General features: G+C 44.2%; 1 protein-coding gene across 1 annotated transcript in view; it reads left to right on the forward strand.

Moving 5' to 3' along the window:
- The window catches only part of rxfp1 (relaxin family peptide receptor 1), an 88,566-nt gene extending 71,662 nt beyond the window's left edge, over positions 1–16,904 (forward strand). The window contains exons 15-18 of the mRNA XM_034141575.1: positions 832–1,061; positions 14,002–14,412; positions 14,631–14,849; positions 16,462–16,904. Coding sequence (XP_033997466.1) covers positions 832–1,061; positions 14,002–14,412; positions 14,631–14,849; positions 16,462–16,904 — 1,303 coding nt within the window. The remainder of the gene's footprint in view (positions 1–831; positions 1,062–14,001; positions 14,413–14,630; positions 14,850–16,461) is intronic.
- The last annotated feature ends 1,927 nt before the right edge of the window (positions 16,905–18,831 follow it).

Raw genomic sequence — 18,831 nt, forward strand, 5'->3', positions numbered from 1 at the left:
GTTGTCCCCAAAGCAGGATATTTATCTTTTCCAAAAGCATTTTTTCTTTACAGTTTGAGTGTCCATGAAGTTCAGGTTATTTATTTGTACCCGTAGGTAGAATTTGTTTGCAGAGAAAAAGACAAGGGTTCCATCCTGACACAAACAACAGACACATCTCTAATAAAAGGACTAGTAAAAAGTACACCCTGCTCAACCAAATCTCAAAATATTTCAAAAACATTTTAAGAATCAAAACACTAGTACAAACATGGACATTCAAAATTCATAATTAAATAAATAAATACAGCCTGCTAAGCTGTAAACTAAAATGGTGACTGTGGTTAACATTTCCTACTTAGCATTAGCATGTCAATATTGCCATTGTGAGCAACATGCAGCTTCTGACCATAAATGGCTTTGTATTCCGCTTTGTTGTACCAGTGGAGGTGAAGGTATTCATCAGATGTCCCAAAGTAATTGCAAAATACAGTACACTACACATCAAAGAGAAGCATCTTAATCCAAATAGCTTTTTTTTATTAAGTTCACTACCTTCAAACCCCAAGAACAGATGCTCTCCCCGGTTTAAATCAAAACAAATCCCAAATACAAAAGAAAAATCAGACTGCTTTCCTACTGTCTCAGTTTATGAAAAAAGAATAACCCTGTACAATACAGCTTTATTTATAAAGCAATTTAAAACCTCCAGACCAGAGTGCTGTAAGAATGCACGCTTGGTGGTAAAACAAAACAAAACAAAAATAAAACCTTGCAGCTGTAAATAAATAGACTCCCTCGTGTTCTTGATGTTCATGTAACTTGATAATCTTCTTTGATCTGCTTTCACAGCTACTTCAAGAAGTTCCAGTACTGCGGCTACGCTCCTCACGTGCGCAGCTGCAAACCCAACACGGACGGCATCTCGTCCTTCGAGGACCTGCTGGCCAACATCGTGCTGAGGGTCTTCGTTTGGGTCGTCTCCGCCACCACATGCTTCGGCAATATCTTCGTCATCTGCATGCGCTCCTACATCCGATCAGAGAACAAACTCCATGCCATGTGCATCATTTCCCTCTGCTGTAAGTCACACTTCATTTAAAGGTGTCAAACTCAAATACACAGTGGGCCAACATTAAAAAAATAGGTACTAGTCAAGGGCCGGACTGGTTCAATGTTTATTGCAAAACTTATTTAAATGAACTTATTGCACATATTAAACCTGGAACTAACAAAGCTTAAATTATTGCCTATAAAAACAACATTAAATAATCAGTTGCATTCATTTCTTATGGCTCTATCTGCAGCTTTTCCGGAGTCATTTCTTATGATTACATTTCTCCACAGGCCAACAACAACTTCAAAAAAATGTCCCTCAAAGAAACAAACATGCCCTGTTGTCGCAAGAAAAAAAAGGGCAGAAGGAAACTTCCATTGAAACTCAGCTTGCTGCTGTGAAGCTAGTTCAAGCCAGATACTTGGCATCTCATCTTGGGTGCAAGTTCATCAATGTTTGGGCTCAGGCTCTGAGCGGAGGAGCTCCTCAGGATTGAGTGAAGATGTGTGTGCAATATACCGGCGGGCCAGATCTAATACTAATTAGAAATTATCCTGCGGGCCGAAATTAAATCCACCAAGGGCCTGATTTGGCCCCCGGGCCTTGAGTTTGACACATGTGAGTTAAAGGATGGATGTAGAAGCTTTTTATTTATATCATAATATTCTTTACGTTCACCATGAATTGACGACATTACAAGTCATTAGGAGGAAGAAGATGTAGTATTAACTGCTCAAAATGGTTTTTTTAATACGATAGATAACTGTTTGCACTATTCATATAATTGCAAGCACCTCTTTATGTTTATAGACCTGGTGTAAAAGTGACAAATTCTGCAAAACAAATTTTCTTCTTGGGAAGTAAAAAGAGGTCCAAGCGTTTTGAAATTGAAATGAGTTTGTAATGTGCTTATCAGTGCGTTTCCTCACATATTTTATATTACACACACAGTTAAACACCCTCATGAATAAGACTCAGTCCAAAATAAATATCTCAATACAAATATTTACATACTCCAAGAACTGATTCATGCACAAACTGCTCAACGATTACCATCAGTGTTTGATAAATGATCGCACTTTCCCTGACTCTTCCACCAGATAGTAAACAGTAATGTAGAATATGCTCCAAGTGTATGTATAGTTTTGAAATATAGCTTGTTCATTGATTACTTTTTTTAGGGCAACAAACTTGCAAAAACCCCTTCACATGAACGCCTTGGCATATTAGAAATGTGTGAGTGTGATATTTCGATATGCAACCCTCTCTTCTTCTTAGATATGCGATGGCATTCAGATGGGGATGAAGGGGTGAGTGATCAAAGGGCTTCTTCTTCTGCAGAGTTCTCTGGAAAAAAGGAGATTCTGGAGATGATTGCTTTACAATGCACAGTTGTACAATTGCTCCTGTCTCACTACTGATTTTTGTACGGAAATGATGTAAAGATGAGAATTTGCATGGACACTGCATAGCTAGTGGTTTAATATAAGCTGCAATCAGTTGTGCAACAATCATCTAAGGCAGGGGTGTCAAACTCAATTTCATCGCGGGCCACATCAGCATTATGGTTACACTCAAAGGGCCGGTTGTAACTTTATAAATATACAGTACCAGTCAAAAGTTTGGACACACCTTCTCATTCATTTATTTCATTTTCATTTAATCGTTTATTTGGCAGGGACAATGCACAATAATGAACACTTAAAACATTAAAATGTGTCAAGCGTAACAGTGCCAGATTTAGCTTTGAGCTCATTTCCATCCGCAGTCCCTCACATAAAACATTTAAGAAGTTTACATTTTACAAACATAGCAAAAACAGAATACATGATATGCAAAAAGTGCAAAAGAGCAAGAGCAGCATACACGTAAGGGATCATTCTCAACAAAGTAACGATATGACTCCCAATATTAATTGAAATGCTTTTATAGATTGAGAAAATGTTTTTATTGATTTAAAAAATAGTACGCTATTATTTATTTAAAATTACATGCATCCGCTAAGAAAAATAGTCCGTTGTTACCGTTTGAACTACGTAGCAACGGCAGCGTTTTTGCGGACCTTTTTGATTACAGATTTGAAAACATCGCTGCTTGCTTTAAAAGTAGCACAATTCATTATGTCAAACCTTGGAAAGTATCTAGATATCCCTGCCCTAATGCCAAAGTAACTTGCCAAAGTAACTGGCAACTGGATATGTTTTGCCGTCTATGTCTATGTCTGGACCATTGCGTAAAAAGTAGGGTTTCTGCCCCGTTACTTCTCCGCTGTTTTTCTTGTCCCAGTTTCAAACTGTATACAGTTAAATCGACCGAACTTCTTTCTGCAGATGTAAGCGTCCTTAACAACGGTCAATAAATCCTTGACAGCGGTCTGTCTGTTCTGGATTAACAACGTGTCACGTGTTCTGAATTGACCAATCAGAATCGAGTATTCAACTAAGCCATGTAATAAAAGTATTTATGACATCATGGTAATACAATATAGCAGCAACGACATATAAAGTGCAAGAGAAGATACAAGAGCTACCTAAAGTGCAAGAGAAGATACAAGAGGAGAGACCCCTGTGTTAAAGTGCATTTAGGGGTGATTGCACGTCTGTTTGTTTCTCAACCATTCTTTTGAGTTGACCTTTAAAACTATCGAAGGTTTTTATTTATTTTAATAATTTTCTACATTGTAGATTAATACTAAAGACATCAAAACTATAAAAGAACACATGGATTTATCTAGTAAACAAAAAAGTGTTAACAAATCAAGAATATGATTTATCATTTAGATTCTTCAAATGACCCCCCTTTTGCCTTGATGACATATTTGCACAGTCTTGGCTTCTCTATATAAATATACATATATATAATATATAATATATATTAAATAATGTATTATATTACATTATTGGCTCTGCATTGGATTATTATCTGTCACAAACGAGCTGAGGACCAAAATGCAAAACACGGGGAAACCAGGGATAGTCTGTAACCAGCTTTATTGAAGTCAATGGTAGGAGACGAAAAGGCAGGTAGTAGGCAAAGGGCTGGTCGGGGACAGGCGAGGGTTCCAGGAGAAGGCAAGACAGGAGTCGCAGGTACCGACCGGGTCAGGGAGCAGGCGTGGCAGAATAGTCCGGGTACAGGCAGGGTCAGGAATCAGGCGAGGCAGGCAGGTCAGGGACAGGCAGGGTCGGAACCGGGAGAGCAATCTGGGAAGTAATGCTGGAAAGACTGGCATGCTGCAAAGTACGATCTGGCACTGAGGTGAGAGTGAAGTGGGCCTATATACTACTGGAGCTGATGGGTGTAACAGAGTGAAAGAGAGACAGGGTGTGGCTACCAGGTGACTAAGGAATGTTAATGCAGAAAATAGGTGAGTGAGAAAGCAGACTGTGACAGAACCCCCCCCTTAATGGACGGCTCCCGACGTCCAAGACAAACCTACGGGGAAAAAAACAAATAAATAAAAAATCAACAAAAAACCTACAGACACCGGGTGGAAGGTGGGGGTATGGGAAAGGTTAATACTCATCTGAGAATGCTCTCTCGGCCTCCCCCTCCTGGAAATCCTCGTCCTCCTCGACTGAAGACGCCTCCCCCTCCTCCTCGATGAAGCCCCCGGTCCGTAGCCGACGAGTACCCCCCGGCTTAACGCCTGGCTGAGCGTGGGTCCTAGAAGGCTGCTCCGGGTAGCGCAGGTGGAAGTCCCGGATGAGTTGAGGGTTGAGGATGTGACGAGCAGGAATCCACTGCCTCTCCTCAGGACCATAGCCCTCCCAGTCCACCAAATACTGAACCCCTCTTCCTCTGCGTCGGGAACGAAGTATACGACGAAGGGTATAGGTCGGACCCCCATCGATCATCCTAGGGGGTGGTGGTGGGGGAGCGGCGGGAATCATAGGACTCTCCCGGACAGGTTTAATCCTAGACACGTGGAAGGTGGGATGGATCTTCATGTTCCGGGGCAAACTCAGTCGAACTGCTGCAGGGTTAATGACCTTGACGATCTCAAAGGGTCCAATAAATCTGGGCGCTAACTTTTTAGACTCCACCCGAAGGGGAATGTTTTGAGTGGAAAGCCACACCCTCTGGCCTAGCTGGTACACAGGTGCCTTGGTGCGTCGGCGGTTCGCTGATGTGGCGTACCGGTTAGCAGACTGAAGCAGAGTAGTTCGAGCCCGCCTCCAAGTCCTCCGACAACGTCTGATGAAGGCCTGGACAGACGGACAGGTAACCTCTTTCTCCAATGCAGAGAACAAAGGGGGTTGAAACCCGTATGCACACTGAAAAGGGGAAAGACCAGTAGCGGAACTGATGAGTGTGTTGTGGGCATACTCCACCCACAGGAGTTGTTTAGACCAGGTCGTAGGATGATCGGAAGCCATGCAGCGGAGAGTGGTCTCCATCTCCTGATTCTTCCTTTCAGTCTGACCATTGGCCTGTGGATGGAAACCGGAGGTGAGACTGACCGTCGCCCCGATCAGTTCACAAAACTCCCTCCAAAACACAGAGGTGAACTGGGGCCCCCGGTCGGAAACCACATCAGTCGCCAGTCCGTGAAGGCGAAAAACGTGGAGAAGCATAAGTTCAGCCGTCTCCTTAGCTGACGGGATCTTAGGCAGGGGTACGAAGTGAGCCATTTTACTGAACCGATCCACCACCGTCAAGATGGCAGTATGTCCGTGGGACGGTGGAAGACCAGTCACAAAGTCCAACGAAATATGTGACCATGGGCGACGTGGAACCGGTAATGGATGAAGGAGGCCAGCTGGCGCTTGGTGAGAGGGTTTGTGCCGATTGCACACAGGACAGGCGTTCACAAACTCCCGGGTGTCAGCCTCCAGCGTAGCCCACCAGAACCGCTGCAAGACCATCCCTCTGGTACGTTGAATCCCAGGGTGGCAGGAAAGTCTGGAGCTGTGAGCCCACTGAAGCACCTCAGCCCTCAAAACCTGAGGCACAAACAAACGGTTAAGAGGACAAGAACTAGGACCGGGTTGGTCCACCAACGCAGTCTTAACCCTCTCCTCAATCTCCCAAGCGAGAACACCGATCACTCGAGGAGCAGGAAGAATAGTGTCCGGGATACCGCAGGTGTCTCCCTCCCTCCCGAACTGCCGGGACAAAGCGTCGGCCTTCACGTTGCGGGAGCCCGGGCGGTAGGAGAGGAAAAAATTAAACCGGGTGAAAAATAACGACCACCTGGCTTGCCGGGAATTCAGTCTTTGTGCCGACCTGATGTATTCCAGGTTCTTATGGTCGGTCCAAACCTGAAATGGCAGTTCTGTCCCCTCAAGCCAGTGTCGCCACTCCTCCAACGCCAACTTGACTGCTAGAAGCTCCCGGTTCCCCACGTCGTAGTTTCTCTCCGCCGGACTCAATCTCCTCGAAAAGAAAGCACAGGGGTGGAGCTTCTGATTCTCACCAGAGCGTTGTGACAGGATGGCCCCCACCCCTACGTCAGAAGCATCCACCTCCACCACCAACTGACCAGCAGGGTCTGGTACCTGTAGGATAGGAGCCGACGTAAACCGGCGCTTGAGGTCCTGAAAAGCCTCCTCTGCTGCATGGGACCATCTAAACGTTACCTTAGACGAGGTCAGGGCGGTGAGCAGGGCGGCCACGGTACTGTAGCCACGGATGAACCGTCTGTAAAAGTTAGCGAATCCTAGGAAACGCTGCAGCTCCTTCCGGGAATCAGGAACCCGCCACGAGGTAACCGCTGAAACTTTGGAGGGATCCATCTCCACACTTCCTTGACCCACGATGTAGCCAAGAAAGGCGACCGAAGAAGTGTGAAACTCGCACTTCTCCGTCTTGACAAACAGCGAGTTCTCCAGAAGTCTCTGGAGGACTGTCTGGACGTGATGGATGCGTTCCTTGAGGGTCTTTGAAAAAATCAAAATGTCGTCCAAATAAACAAAAACATAACGATCCAACATGTCCCGGAGTACGTCGTTCACCAACGCTTGGAAAACTGCAGGGGCGTTGGTAAGTCCAAATGGCATCACCAGGTACTCGTAGTGTCCTGAAGAGGTGTTGAAGGCGGTCTTCCATTCATCCCCCTCACGGATTCGTACCAGGTGATATGCGTTTCGTAAATCCAGCTTGGTAAAGATTGTTGCTCCCTGTAGTAACTCGAATGCTGACGAGATGAGTGGCAGGGGATAACGATTCTTTACCGTGACGTCATTCAGACCCCGATAGTCAATGCAGGGTCTCAGGGTCTTATCCTTCTTCGCCACAAAAAAAACCCCTGCTCCTGCGGGTGACGTGGAAGGACGAATAATTCCCGCAGCCAGAGAGTCATTGACGTACGTCTCCATGGACTTCCTCTCCGGTGCCGAAAGTGAGTACAACCGCCCCTTGGGTGGGACTGCGCCCGGATGTAGCTCAATAGCACAGTCATAGGGCCGATGAGGTGGGAGAGATGTTGCCTTAGTCTTGCTAAAAAACCTCCTTAAAGTCCAAATACTCCGCCGGAACCCCTGTGACATCCGGAACCAGGTTAATATCCACAGATAGTTGAGGTGCAGCGGCCTGCTTGAGGCAAACCTGATGACAGGAAGAACTCCACCCTAGGATGGACCCAGTTGACCAGTCAATGTTCGGGTTGTGGCGGCGGAGCCATGGATAACCCAAAATCAGAGGAATCTTGGGGGACCGTAGCACATGAAACTGGATTGTCTCATGGTGGTTCCCCGACATGAGCATATGGACCGGTGTCGTCTGGTGAGTCACCGTTCCCAGCAGGTGACCGTCCAAAGCATTAGCCGGTACCGGCTGGGGCAACTGAATCTGTTGAATGCCCAGCTGTAGTGCGAGCTCCTCATCAATGATGCTGACATCTGATCCGGAGTCGATAAACACAGCCAGAGCCTGAGGTGTGCCTCTCAGGAGAAGTCGAGCATGGCACAAAGGTCTTCCATTGGGGATCAGCTCAGAGGTTCGGCCCACCAGTATACTCCCCATTACTGATGGGCTCTGCCTTTTCCCAGACAACGGGAAACAAAATGTCCAGCCTGACCACAGTAAAGGCATAAATTCCCTCTTCGACGTAACTCCCTCTCCTCAGAGCTAAGACTGGTACGACCCACTTGCATGGGCTCGACCTCCCCGTACCGTGAGTCAGAGTAGGGATGGGAATTCTCCGCCGAAACCGGAAGTTGAAATCTCCCGGAAACCGGAAGTTGTTGTCGCGAGCGGCGGCCCGCCGCTCGTGTCTGTTGCTCTTCTCTTCGTGTCTGAATTCGTCTGTCGATCCGAGAGGTGAGCTCGATCAACCCATCCAAGGAAGCAGGGAGATCATAGGAAACCAGCTCATCTCTCATATAATCCGCTAAGCCTCTCAGATATGCGTCACATTGCGCCGGCTCGTTCCAGCTACTACGGCGGCTGCTGGTGCGGAAGTCAATAGCGTAATTCACCACCGTGCCGGAACCCTGGCTCAAGCTCAGCAGACCTCCGGCAGCATCGGGACCCAGACGAACGGAACCGAACACCTTCCGCATCTCCGCGGAAAAAGCAGCAAAAGAGGCGCAGGCTGGAGTCTGCTGCTCCCACTCTGCAGTACCCCATAAGCGGGCTTTCCCCGTCAAATGATTAACGGTGAAAGCTACGCGAGCCGCCTCGGAGGCAAAGGTGTGTGGCTGCAGTGAAAACAATATGGAACAGTTTGTGAGAAAAGGACTGCATCCCTCAGGCTCACCAGCGTAGCGTTCCGGAGTTCCCACACGAGGCTCCGGAGCGTATCCAGTCGATCCAGAGGCTGGAGTGAACATCGGAGCTGCAGGCGGAGGGACGGTAGCAGCCATGCTAGCGGCTAGCTGTTGTACGGTGGCGGCCAGGTAAGCCAGCGCTTGTTCCTGGGTTGAGGTTGCCTGGTGGGTCTCGGTAGCTAAGGTAGCTATCGTGACCTCCTGTCTTTGGATGGCTTCCTCAACCCTCTCAAAGCGGTCTCTAGGAGACCCGGTGTTTGCTTGGTCCATTTCTGGCCAGATCGTTCTGTCACAAACGAGCTGAGGACCAAAATGCAAAACACGGGGAAACCAGGGATAGTCTGTAACCAGCTTTATTGAAGTCAATAACTGGTAGGAGACGAAAAGGCAGGTAGTAGGCAAAGGGCTGCTCGGGGACAGGCGAGGGTTCCAGGAGAAGGCAAGACGGGAGTCGCAGGTACCGACCGGGTCAGGGAGCAGGCGTGGCAGAATAGTCCGGGTACAGGCAGGGTCAGGAATCAGGCGAGGCAGGCAGGTCAGGGACAGGCAGGGTCGGAACCGGGAGAGCAATCTGGGAAGTAATGCTGGAAAGACTGGCATGCTGCAAAGTACGATCTGGCACTGAGGTGAGAGTGAAGTGGGCCTATATACTACTGGAGCTGATGGGTGTAACAGAGTGAAAGAGAGACAGGGTGTGGCTACCAGGTGACTAAGGAATGTTAATGCAGAAAATAGGTGAGTGAGAAAGCAGACTGTGACATTATCAGTTCTGGTAATAACTACGTCTGAAAGCAGAGGTCTAGGGCAAACAATTGAAAGCAAATATTCAACAATTACACCAATTGTATTGTATATAATATTCTTTGCAAGCTCTTGCGGGCCGCATAAAATAAGGTCAGGGGCCGGATTTGGCTTCCGGGCCTTGAGTTTGACAGCCCTGATCTAAGGCATTGTCTTTCACGCTGTAGCATGTTAGATTCTTATTTCCTTAAATCACAGGAGGAAATTGAAATCATGACAGCATGTCGGTGAAGAGAACATAGAACAAGCAAATCCATCTTTATGGAACAGGCTGGTTTGAGGATTCACTGAATGGCTCTATGCATGTGTAAAAAAAAAGGGGGTACAATGCCTGTATGGTTAATATTCATATGAGAATTTCATCAAAGAGAAAATATACCAAGATATATGGGAAATTAATGTTCGTAATAATACTTTACTGTAACCTATGCTGGCGTTTCAGATCTCCGAGTCAAATATAAAGGATAAATGAACTTACCATAAGTCTCAAAGCAGCTGAGATCAAAGCGCTCAGAATATGCAAAGTGCAGAAGTTCTATGTTATATCTGATATCTGCTTTCTTTCCTGCTACTACCACAGCCAAGCAGAGGAAGACAGGTGTTATTCATTATGTCATTTTGGGGCTTTCTACCTCAACCTTTAGGAAGTTTGTTACTAAAATGTCAGTGGGGATTGTTTTCAGTAGCGCACTAATGCTGATAGCTGAGATCCAGAAAAAAACAAGCTTAAGGTCAATAACACAAGCGAAATATTTTCACGTAATTAATTATTTGCATCTTTGTAACAACAGTGGAATATGACTCTTTGTGGAGGCAGGGCATATCTGGAAGTTGTTTTTAACCCTTGTGTTGTGTTCGAAAGCTGTTACTGTTCATGGTGTTCGCGGGTCAATTTTGACCCATGATTTATTTCAGTCCAAAACACACAAAAATAATGACTATCATCCAATATTGTTTGAACTACATCATAACTAACCGTACAATCCTGTTGTAATTTAATTGTATGGCCCCAAAACACATTACACCACATAGTGCACACGTGCATGTGTGAGTTCAGGTTCAAGTGTTATGGCGCGTTTCCACTACAGCACGGAGCACGGTTTAAGAGGGCTGTGACGTCAGCGGCCCGTTTTTGGTTGCGTTTCCACTTGGCCTAGGACCGGCCGGCGAGTCCTAATTCACAGTTTTTCTGGCCTCATAAAATCGTGGGTCTAGGGCCAGAGACAACGAGGCTGAGTCGGGCTGAGTATGCTAAACTAGAGAGAGAATCGCTGGCAAGGGGGCTACAACTACAACAAGATGGACATATTTGACCGTGATTTAATTGTAATACACGTTTCAAAATGATGCCGAAGTAACAACATACTGATACCGGTTAGTAAAAACCATGAATTAATGCTTTGTCAAGTCTGCAAACAGACGGCAGGCGAAAAACCTTTTAAAATGCGTGTTTTCTAAATGGAGATTGGCTAAGCTAACGCAGTATATGCTCCGACCGTCCACACTCACAACAACGGCCTATACAGACATAAATAAAGCAGCGACTGTATTCGCCATGACACAGACGGTCTGTGGTTTGTACTTGTTTAACTTTTGTCTAGTTTCTGAACAGATATGAGGAGCTGTGAGCTCTGAGTGCTAACAGCTAACGGCTGATGTTGTTTTTCTGGGGTTCTCATTGAAGATGACGTCACGGCTCCGCCTACACTGCGTTACTATAGATACTACCCCAGTTCCTAAACTGTAATGGAAATGCGCCATAAAGTGAGCCAGTCCTAACGAGGCCTAGCCATACCGAGCGAGGCCGAGCGAGGCCGTGTAGTGGAAACGCGCCATTAGTGTACATATTCTTTGAGAAAGGTCGAGTTCCTGTGGGGGGAGGGGGGCCAGAGGGAGGGGAGGCCAGGTGCATGTTGCGAAAAATTATTGTTACAGTGGATGAAGGGGGTGGGGGAGGAGTGTCTAAAGTCAAAGATGAATCTTGATTGGGCCAAATTTGACCCCGAGTCACCCACAACAATTCTGCTGGGTCTTCCCAGACCCGAACACCAAATTATACACTTTTTTTTTTAGAGACCTTCAGACTTGGCTAAAATTGTCAACATCTGTTTTGTAGTGTTTATATAGCTGTTGTGGAGGATATCATGAAGCCATGTTCCGATAAAAAAAACTAGAGCGTAGTTATTATATCATTTTAACTTGAGACGGGTCACGGGAGACCCGAACACAACATAAGGGTTAATCCAGTTATTAAAGGTGTGGAATTAATTGAGTCTGCAAACAAAGAAATGATAAAGAAAGTACAAACAGATAGAGTAAAGGTCAGCTGGTAATGTTGTTTAAAAGCCAAAGCTACAATTAATTTGAAATAATTATTCTTTCTTTGTTGTAAAATTAACTTGTCACTTTATGTTATGTTGAGCTTTACCCTTTCACACCTTTTTCACATTGTTCCCTGCCAATGTCACCTTTCGTTTTCATTCACATGGCTTATTTATTAATTTTCTTAAAAAACTCCATCTCACAGAGGACCAAATTGAGTCATTAAGGGGGCAAATGTATTTACATGTTTATCATTTAATTAAATAACAATTATAATTGCAGCCACAGGAAGAACGTAGTTTTTGAATGGCATTTCTCAGCTGCCACATTCATGTTTAGCACAACAAAGCTTCCTCCCTGCTGTGCCATTTAATTTTCACATGACCAATATTAAGATAAAAACCATCAGGGAGTCTTTAATGTCTAAATAAATATATATATATATATTCACTGTGTGTAAAATAAAAACATCTCTTTGAAGAGCATTGGTGTGTTTCCATATCAAATGACTCACTCTCAGCGGGTTTAAGTTATTTCATTTAGTATTAATAACATCAAGGAGTGACTGATGAAGCATTGGTGAATTCCTCTGATGATTACAGTAATAAGTCCAACCAGCACTTGTCCTCAAACTATTGTGATGGATTTAAAAGAGGACAAAGAAAAAGTATAAAACATGGGATCGGGATTTATGTGTGCTTTGTTGAGCTTTGCAAACACGCGTTTTCCATGAGATGTAACATAAAAAGCCCAGAGATAACTGCCTAGTGTACAACTATCCATACTGAAAATATCAATTAATAGGTAAAAAAACTATTATCCAATTTTACTGTATGATTTGTGGTCATATATTAAGATATTTATTCACAGCATAATTGTATGGTAATCAGCGTATTTTATTACTTGTTGAGCATGAACATAAAGACTGGAAACAGCTTAATCTGGAGAAAAATTGAAATGTTTAAAAACAGAAATACGCCTCCGTAGGGCAAATTGAAATAGTGGAGACTCTAGGAGCCCCTCGCTATGACATAATTGGAACAAAACGCAAGGTAATTCAGCTTGCAAATCGTCATTTTTAAAGTTAAACAAACAAAATAGTGAACCGCACATGCAATCATCCTGTGCGTACCCATCACTTACACATTGGACCCTTGTGTAATCAGGAATGACTGTTAATATTACCATAATAATGAAACCACTACTGCTCTATATATAAATATGTATGTGTGTGTTTGGATTATTGTGGTTTGGTGTTCTTCAGGATTTCACTGAAATGCCTCTTGTCTAACAATGCAGTGTGACAATGTGTATTGATTTTCTATATATTCAGCATGTAAAATGGGCAATACATTTGTTTCTCACAGTTTTTCTGTCTTGATAACAAAGCAGGTGGCTCTCTGCTCTGCAATTACCACATTTCTAACGGTTCAGAACTTATGAAGGCATGATTGAATGTTAGTGGATTCATCAATGATCCTTTTTTATGCATAGATTTCCAAGATTGATTGGCTATCTGTGTGCAATTAGTCATCCATCTCTGTACCGTAGTGCATTGTTTCTTCACCTGGGGGTGACAACATCATTTCTGAAAGGATGCAAGAGGGTTGTGGAAGCAATCACAGCAATGACTCAATCAATCAGCTGTTCACACAGGTTTGCAGCGCTTTCTCCTCGCCCCATTTCTTTCCCTTGGTGAATCACGTCCCAGCCTTTCCCCTTCTCTCTGTGGACAGCTATAGGGGATTACATTTGACCTATACACGTCTTTTTCATATGGACATTAACGCACCTACACATGTATTCTGGAGGGTCTTGGCTCGAAAAGGCTAAAAGCCCCTACAGAAGTAGACCAGAAGCCTTTCATGTAGGTCATGTTTAAACATTTTCTCACTTCTAAGACATGGCGGTTCCCTTTGAAGAGAACTGCTTTGAAAAGACCTGCTTTATCAGTCTTGGTGTCTATGTTGCATGTTCAAATCAATTCAGCTGGCATTGTGCTCACATTTCTGATTAAGAAGGCTCAAGGGGTGATCAGTCACATTGTATTTTAGCCTCTTATAGCGCGCTAGATAAACACACACCTTTACTCTTCTTCTGAATAGTTAATTACAGCTTTCCTTTCCACAGGCGCAGACGGGCTGATGGGCATCTACCTCTTCATGATTGGCGCGTATGATCTGAAGTACCGCGGCGAATACAACCGGCACGCTCAGGCCTGGATGGACAGCAGTCAGTGTCAGGTCATCGGATCTTTGGCCATGCTGTCCACCGAGGTGTCCGTCCTTCTCCTCACTTACCTCACTCTGGAGAAATACATATGCATCGTGTACCCTTTCCAGTACCTGACGCCTGGCTGGAGACGAACTGTCACCATCCTTCTCGGGATATGGGTGTTCGGCTTTATCATTGCCCTTCTGCCGCTGGTCTGCAAGGGGCTGTTTCGCAACTTCTACGGCACCAATGGAGTTTGCTTCCCGCTTCACTCTGAGCAGCCAGAGACAGCTTGGGCTCATGTGTACTCCATCGTCATTTTCCTGGGTGAGGATTTAATCTTGCTATTAGTTTTTCCCTTGTTTGCTTGTTGATTTTCTTCACTTCTCACTGAAGCTTTTTGTACCAACTGTCTCATTATCCAGTGACAATATCTGTATTATTTTGCAGATTATTGGCTTTTTTGTTGTTATTGTTCAGCCACAGTGGACATATGAGCTTTTCCAATTGCATTGCAAAGAAACTAAGTGAATATCTCTCCGCAGGTCTCAACTTGGTGGCGTTTCTCATCATTGTCTTATCCTATGCAAGCATGTTCTATAACATCCAGAGAACAGGGACTCAAACCACCAAATACAGCAACCACATCAAGAAAGAGGTGACCATCGCCAAGAGGTTCTTCTCTATCGTCATCACTGACTCCCTTTGCTGGATCCCCATCTTCATTCTCAAGATCCTGTCGCTGCTGCAGGTGGAGATTCCTGGTACAGTAAAACGTTAACTTTTATAGGAATGCTCAGATGAAAGTTTACGTGTTGAGTATCAAAAATAGCCCTTCAGTAGGCTAGAGAAGTGGCTCAGAAAAGTTTGTAGCTTGCATATGTTGTGCAGTAACGACAGCCATAGTGTGATTAAATCCCAATATTTACATTGGGTAAAAAGCTTTGAAATGGCCATAACAATGTCTCAAACCGCTTCTGCATAAACCACTTATCAGCTGTTGATTCCTGTGCAAATAGGTCCCCCAATCTGTATCACTTCTGCTGAACTGTTTTGCTATGACAAAACTGCATGACACAGAAATAAAGTACACACTATTAAGAGCCTCCTTTCAAGTTTACAGGCAGATCCGAAGAGAGACATTTGGTTGAGTTTGTCTCTTAAGTGAATTGCCTTGTCTGTTTACACTTCAAAGTGGTCAAGCAGGTATTCCCACTAAGGCCCCAGCTCCACGGGAACCCATACGGCAAAACGCATCGGAGTAACGCAAACGCAACCGCATTCCGCCCACACGCAATATACACCGGATTGTGTCAAGCTCCACGAGACGGCTCCGTTTACATCCAACCGCTGGAAAAGCTGCAGTACATATGCCGAGCCTGTACGTGGCGCTGTAACTTCATCCACAAAAGCAGCAACTTCCTCCACAAAAGCAGCGAAGAAGAATGGTTGTCATGGCTGCACTTCTGTGTATTCTCCGCGGTGGGGGCCAAGGGATCCGGGCAGAGTTTTTCGCCGGTCAACGTGTGTTAAAGTTTAAATCTTCCGGACAAAATTATAAAAGTGCCGGTCAAAGGTCTTCTTTGTTATGTATTGAGCTTTAAAACAAATGAATAACGACGATATAATGGTATATGATCATAAAATACACAGAGCCTGTCTCTTTTTCCTCTCTTCTCACAGCGTCAGTGTCTGTCTCATGCAGCAGCTGATCCAGTAATGATGACTCGACAGTCAAAATAAACATATTTATAACTAGTTTAGGTAGTTTGAGAGGTAATTAAAATAGCTATTGTTGTTGTTAACGAAACACATCAGCAATGATGCGGGGTACGCGAAGAGGTGGGGAGAGGCGGGGAGAGGCGGGGCTATGAAACGGATGACCGTATAGGCGACCCCACGGCCCCGTTGGACCCCCCAGAGCGCTCCGTTCCCAGATCTATCCACCTTTGGACCCGTTGTCGTTTGCGGGGTCTGTTTCTACGTTTCCGTTACGGCGTCGTCAAGCTTAAAGGGCTATACGCATGAGAAATATGCGGATTCAACCCGTTTTCGTCCCCGTGGAGCCTACGCCTAAGTTGTGGATTGTTTTGAAGCTTTTTAATGACTTTATAAACAGTGAGCCACCTTTGAGCAGTTTGTATACCCAAATGACCCATTAGTGTTGTGCATAATCCATTATATAAATAACCTGCTGAGCTGTGGCTCCCTAATTAGGTCCCCTGTAGGGATAAAGGGGATTTTCATTTAATATACAAATGGGTATGATAAAAGGTCTTGTGTTGAAGTAGCCTCCCAATTCATAACAATGTCCACCTAATCATCTTTAAACTTTACTTTTTAACAGCTCTGTACTTGTGTTTTCTGTCTCTGAAGGTACCATCAGTTCCTGGGTGGTCATATTTATTCTGCCCATTAACAGCGCCCTAAACCCCATCCTTTACACGCTGACCACACGGCCTTTCAAAGAGACTATTCTGCAGGTATGGGCAAACTACAGGCAGAGGAGGCCTCTGCTCAGCGGCCACCCAGCTCAACATCCATCTCTAACATGGCAAGAAATGTGGCCCCTGCAGGAAAACAGCAATGGCCCCACCACGGGTCACCCGCTGGAAACTACCGCCACGATAGCTAAGCTCACACCTGTGGAAAATACCAACGATGGATATAATGTCATCACCACATGCACACAACAAATACCGAAGAAGCATACAGTGCTGTCAGTATGCTCAAAGGATGAAGAAGTGCCACTCACACACACACAAACACACACACAAACACACACACAAACACAAGCAAACAATGTGGGTGTCGATTAGCATGTATCTGTTTATGAATAATTATCAAAGAGTCACCTAAACAGATTAAACGTGATTCATGTTCATTGATCTCAGTAATTATTCAGTCCCAGATCTGTGACCAGATGTATCCCTTGTGATTAAAAAATCATTAGTTTTCATTATTATCTTTGTAAATCCCACTGTGTGCATGTATTGCCCAAGCAGCAGCCATCACAGAAATGGATGAAGTCAGGGCAGAAATCCCTTATGTAGCAGTACAGCTCCTGTAATGAAGAAATCGGCTTCAAAAAGATATATATCACTGCTGGACAGAAGCTATTTCCCACTCAGTTTGGCTTTTGTTCCACCTAGCTTTCATTGCTCAGTTTAGTTTCCCCAGAAGGCTTCTTTCATCATTTTTTTCTTACAGCTGTTTATCCAGTCCATGTTCTGAGCTGAACGTACATCTATTGTTATCTAAGTAAACTTTTGACAATTATAATTTATAATGGTGATAAATCATACAAGTATTAGTTAGGATCAACTACAACTGTTAAAGCATTGTATAGCGCCTCTGTGGGTACTACTCATTAGATGTGTTGGTGAATGCTATAGTAGCGCAGTCTGTTGGTTCAAGTCCCCGAACCAGCAAAGTCTACATTTTACTGTGTGTGATGTGATGTGCATGATGTGACGATAGAAAAAGGATTTAATCCAAATCAAAATACTTTGAATATGTTGAGTGTTTAAGTTCATTATTGATATTTCAAATCTGGAAAGTCAACCCAAGATTGACTTTCCAGCTTTTATGCCCTTCACTCATCATGCCAGATGAGCGGCCATCTGTCTGGGGGCTTAAGGCCAGGAAAATGTGCCCATATATTATAAGACCTCCTTTCCCCACACACACACACACACACAACACACACACAACACACACACACACAACACACACACACACACACACACACACACACACACACACACACACACACACACACACACACACACACACACACACACACACACACACACACACACACACACACACACACACACACACACACACACAGGCACTGCTACTGTTTAAAAAAAATGTATATGTATTTACCTGCCCCATACTGTATTGTGTGTGTGTGTTGTTATTGTCTGTTTTACACTGTGTTGCAAGTATTGAGAAAAAAAAAAAATGTTATGTCATGTAATGGACAGTAACATTTTCTGATATAGTCTAAATGACATCAAACTGACCTCAACTGGCATTTGTTTTTTAAACTTCAGCAAGTTCATTGTAATTGTTTATTGCCTTCCTCCAAACCCTGAGGAAGGATGGACGCTCTCTGTTACCTCTGCCACCAAACATTTTATGTATGGAAATATTGAATGTATTGAATGACAAATGTCAAGTATGTTCAACAAAGAATGTAATTAACTTGGGTAAAAGAACATTTCCCAGCTGGTCTGGGGTTTGAACTTGACTCAACAAACCACCACACAGCAATGTTTCTACACTGATCTCTAGTGAAGACATTCATGAACTCTCCTGTATATACCTTGTTCAATGAATTACTGTTTCCTGTGGAAATGTACCTTTTAATTGATGTTGTAAATTACATTGTAAATGTATGAATGTATAACAAAAATACTATTAGAGAATAAATTTGTTGTAAATGCCACTTGTATTTACGTTACAATCCCATAATGTACATGCTGAATAGACAGAACCAACCGTTGAGATATGTTGATAATATCTGCAGGCATGCATTACATGTTGACGGGAAGACATGTTCTTAAATGTGTTGTAATTTAATTTGTTGTATTGTAACCTCGAGACTGGACTATTGTAACGCTCTGTATGTGGGTATGGACCAGGCCTCAATTAAACGCTTACAGCTAGTCCAAAACGCTGCTGCACGTTTGCTGACTGGCCACAAAAAGCGCGACCACATCACCCCTATTCTGGCCT

Source organism: Trematomus bernacchii, unplaced genomic scaffold, assembly GCF_902827165.1.
Source record: "Trematomus bernacchii unplaced genomic scaffold, fTreBer1.1, whole genome shotgun sequence".
Lineage (NCBI taxonomy): Eukaryota > Metazoa > Chordata > Actinopteri > Perciformes > Nototheniidae > Trematomus > Trematomus bernacchii.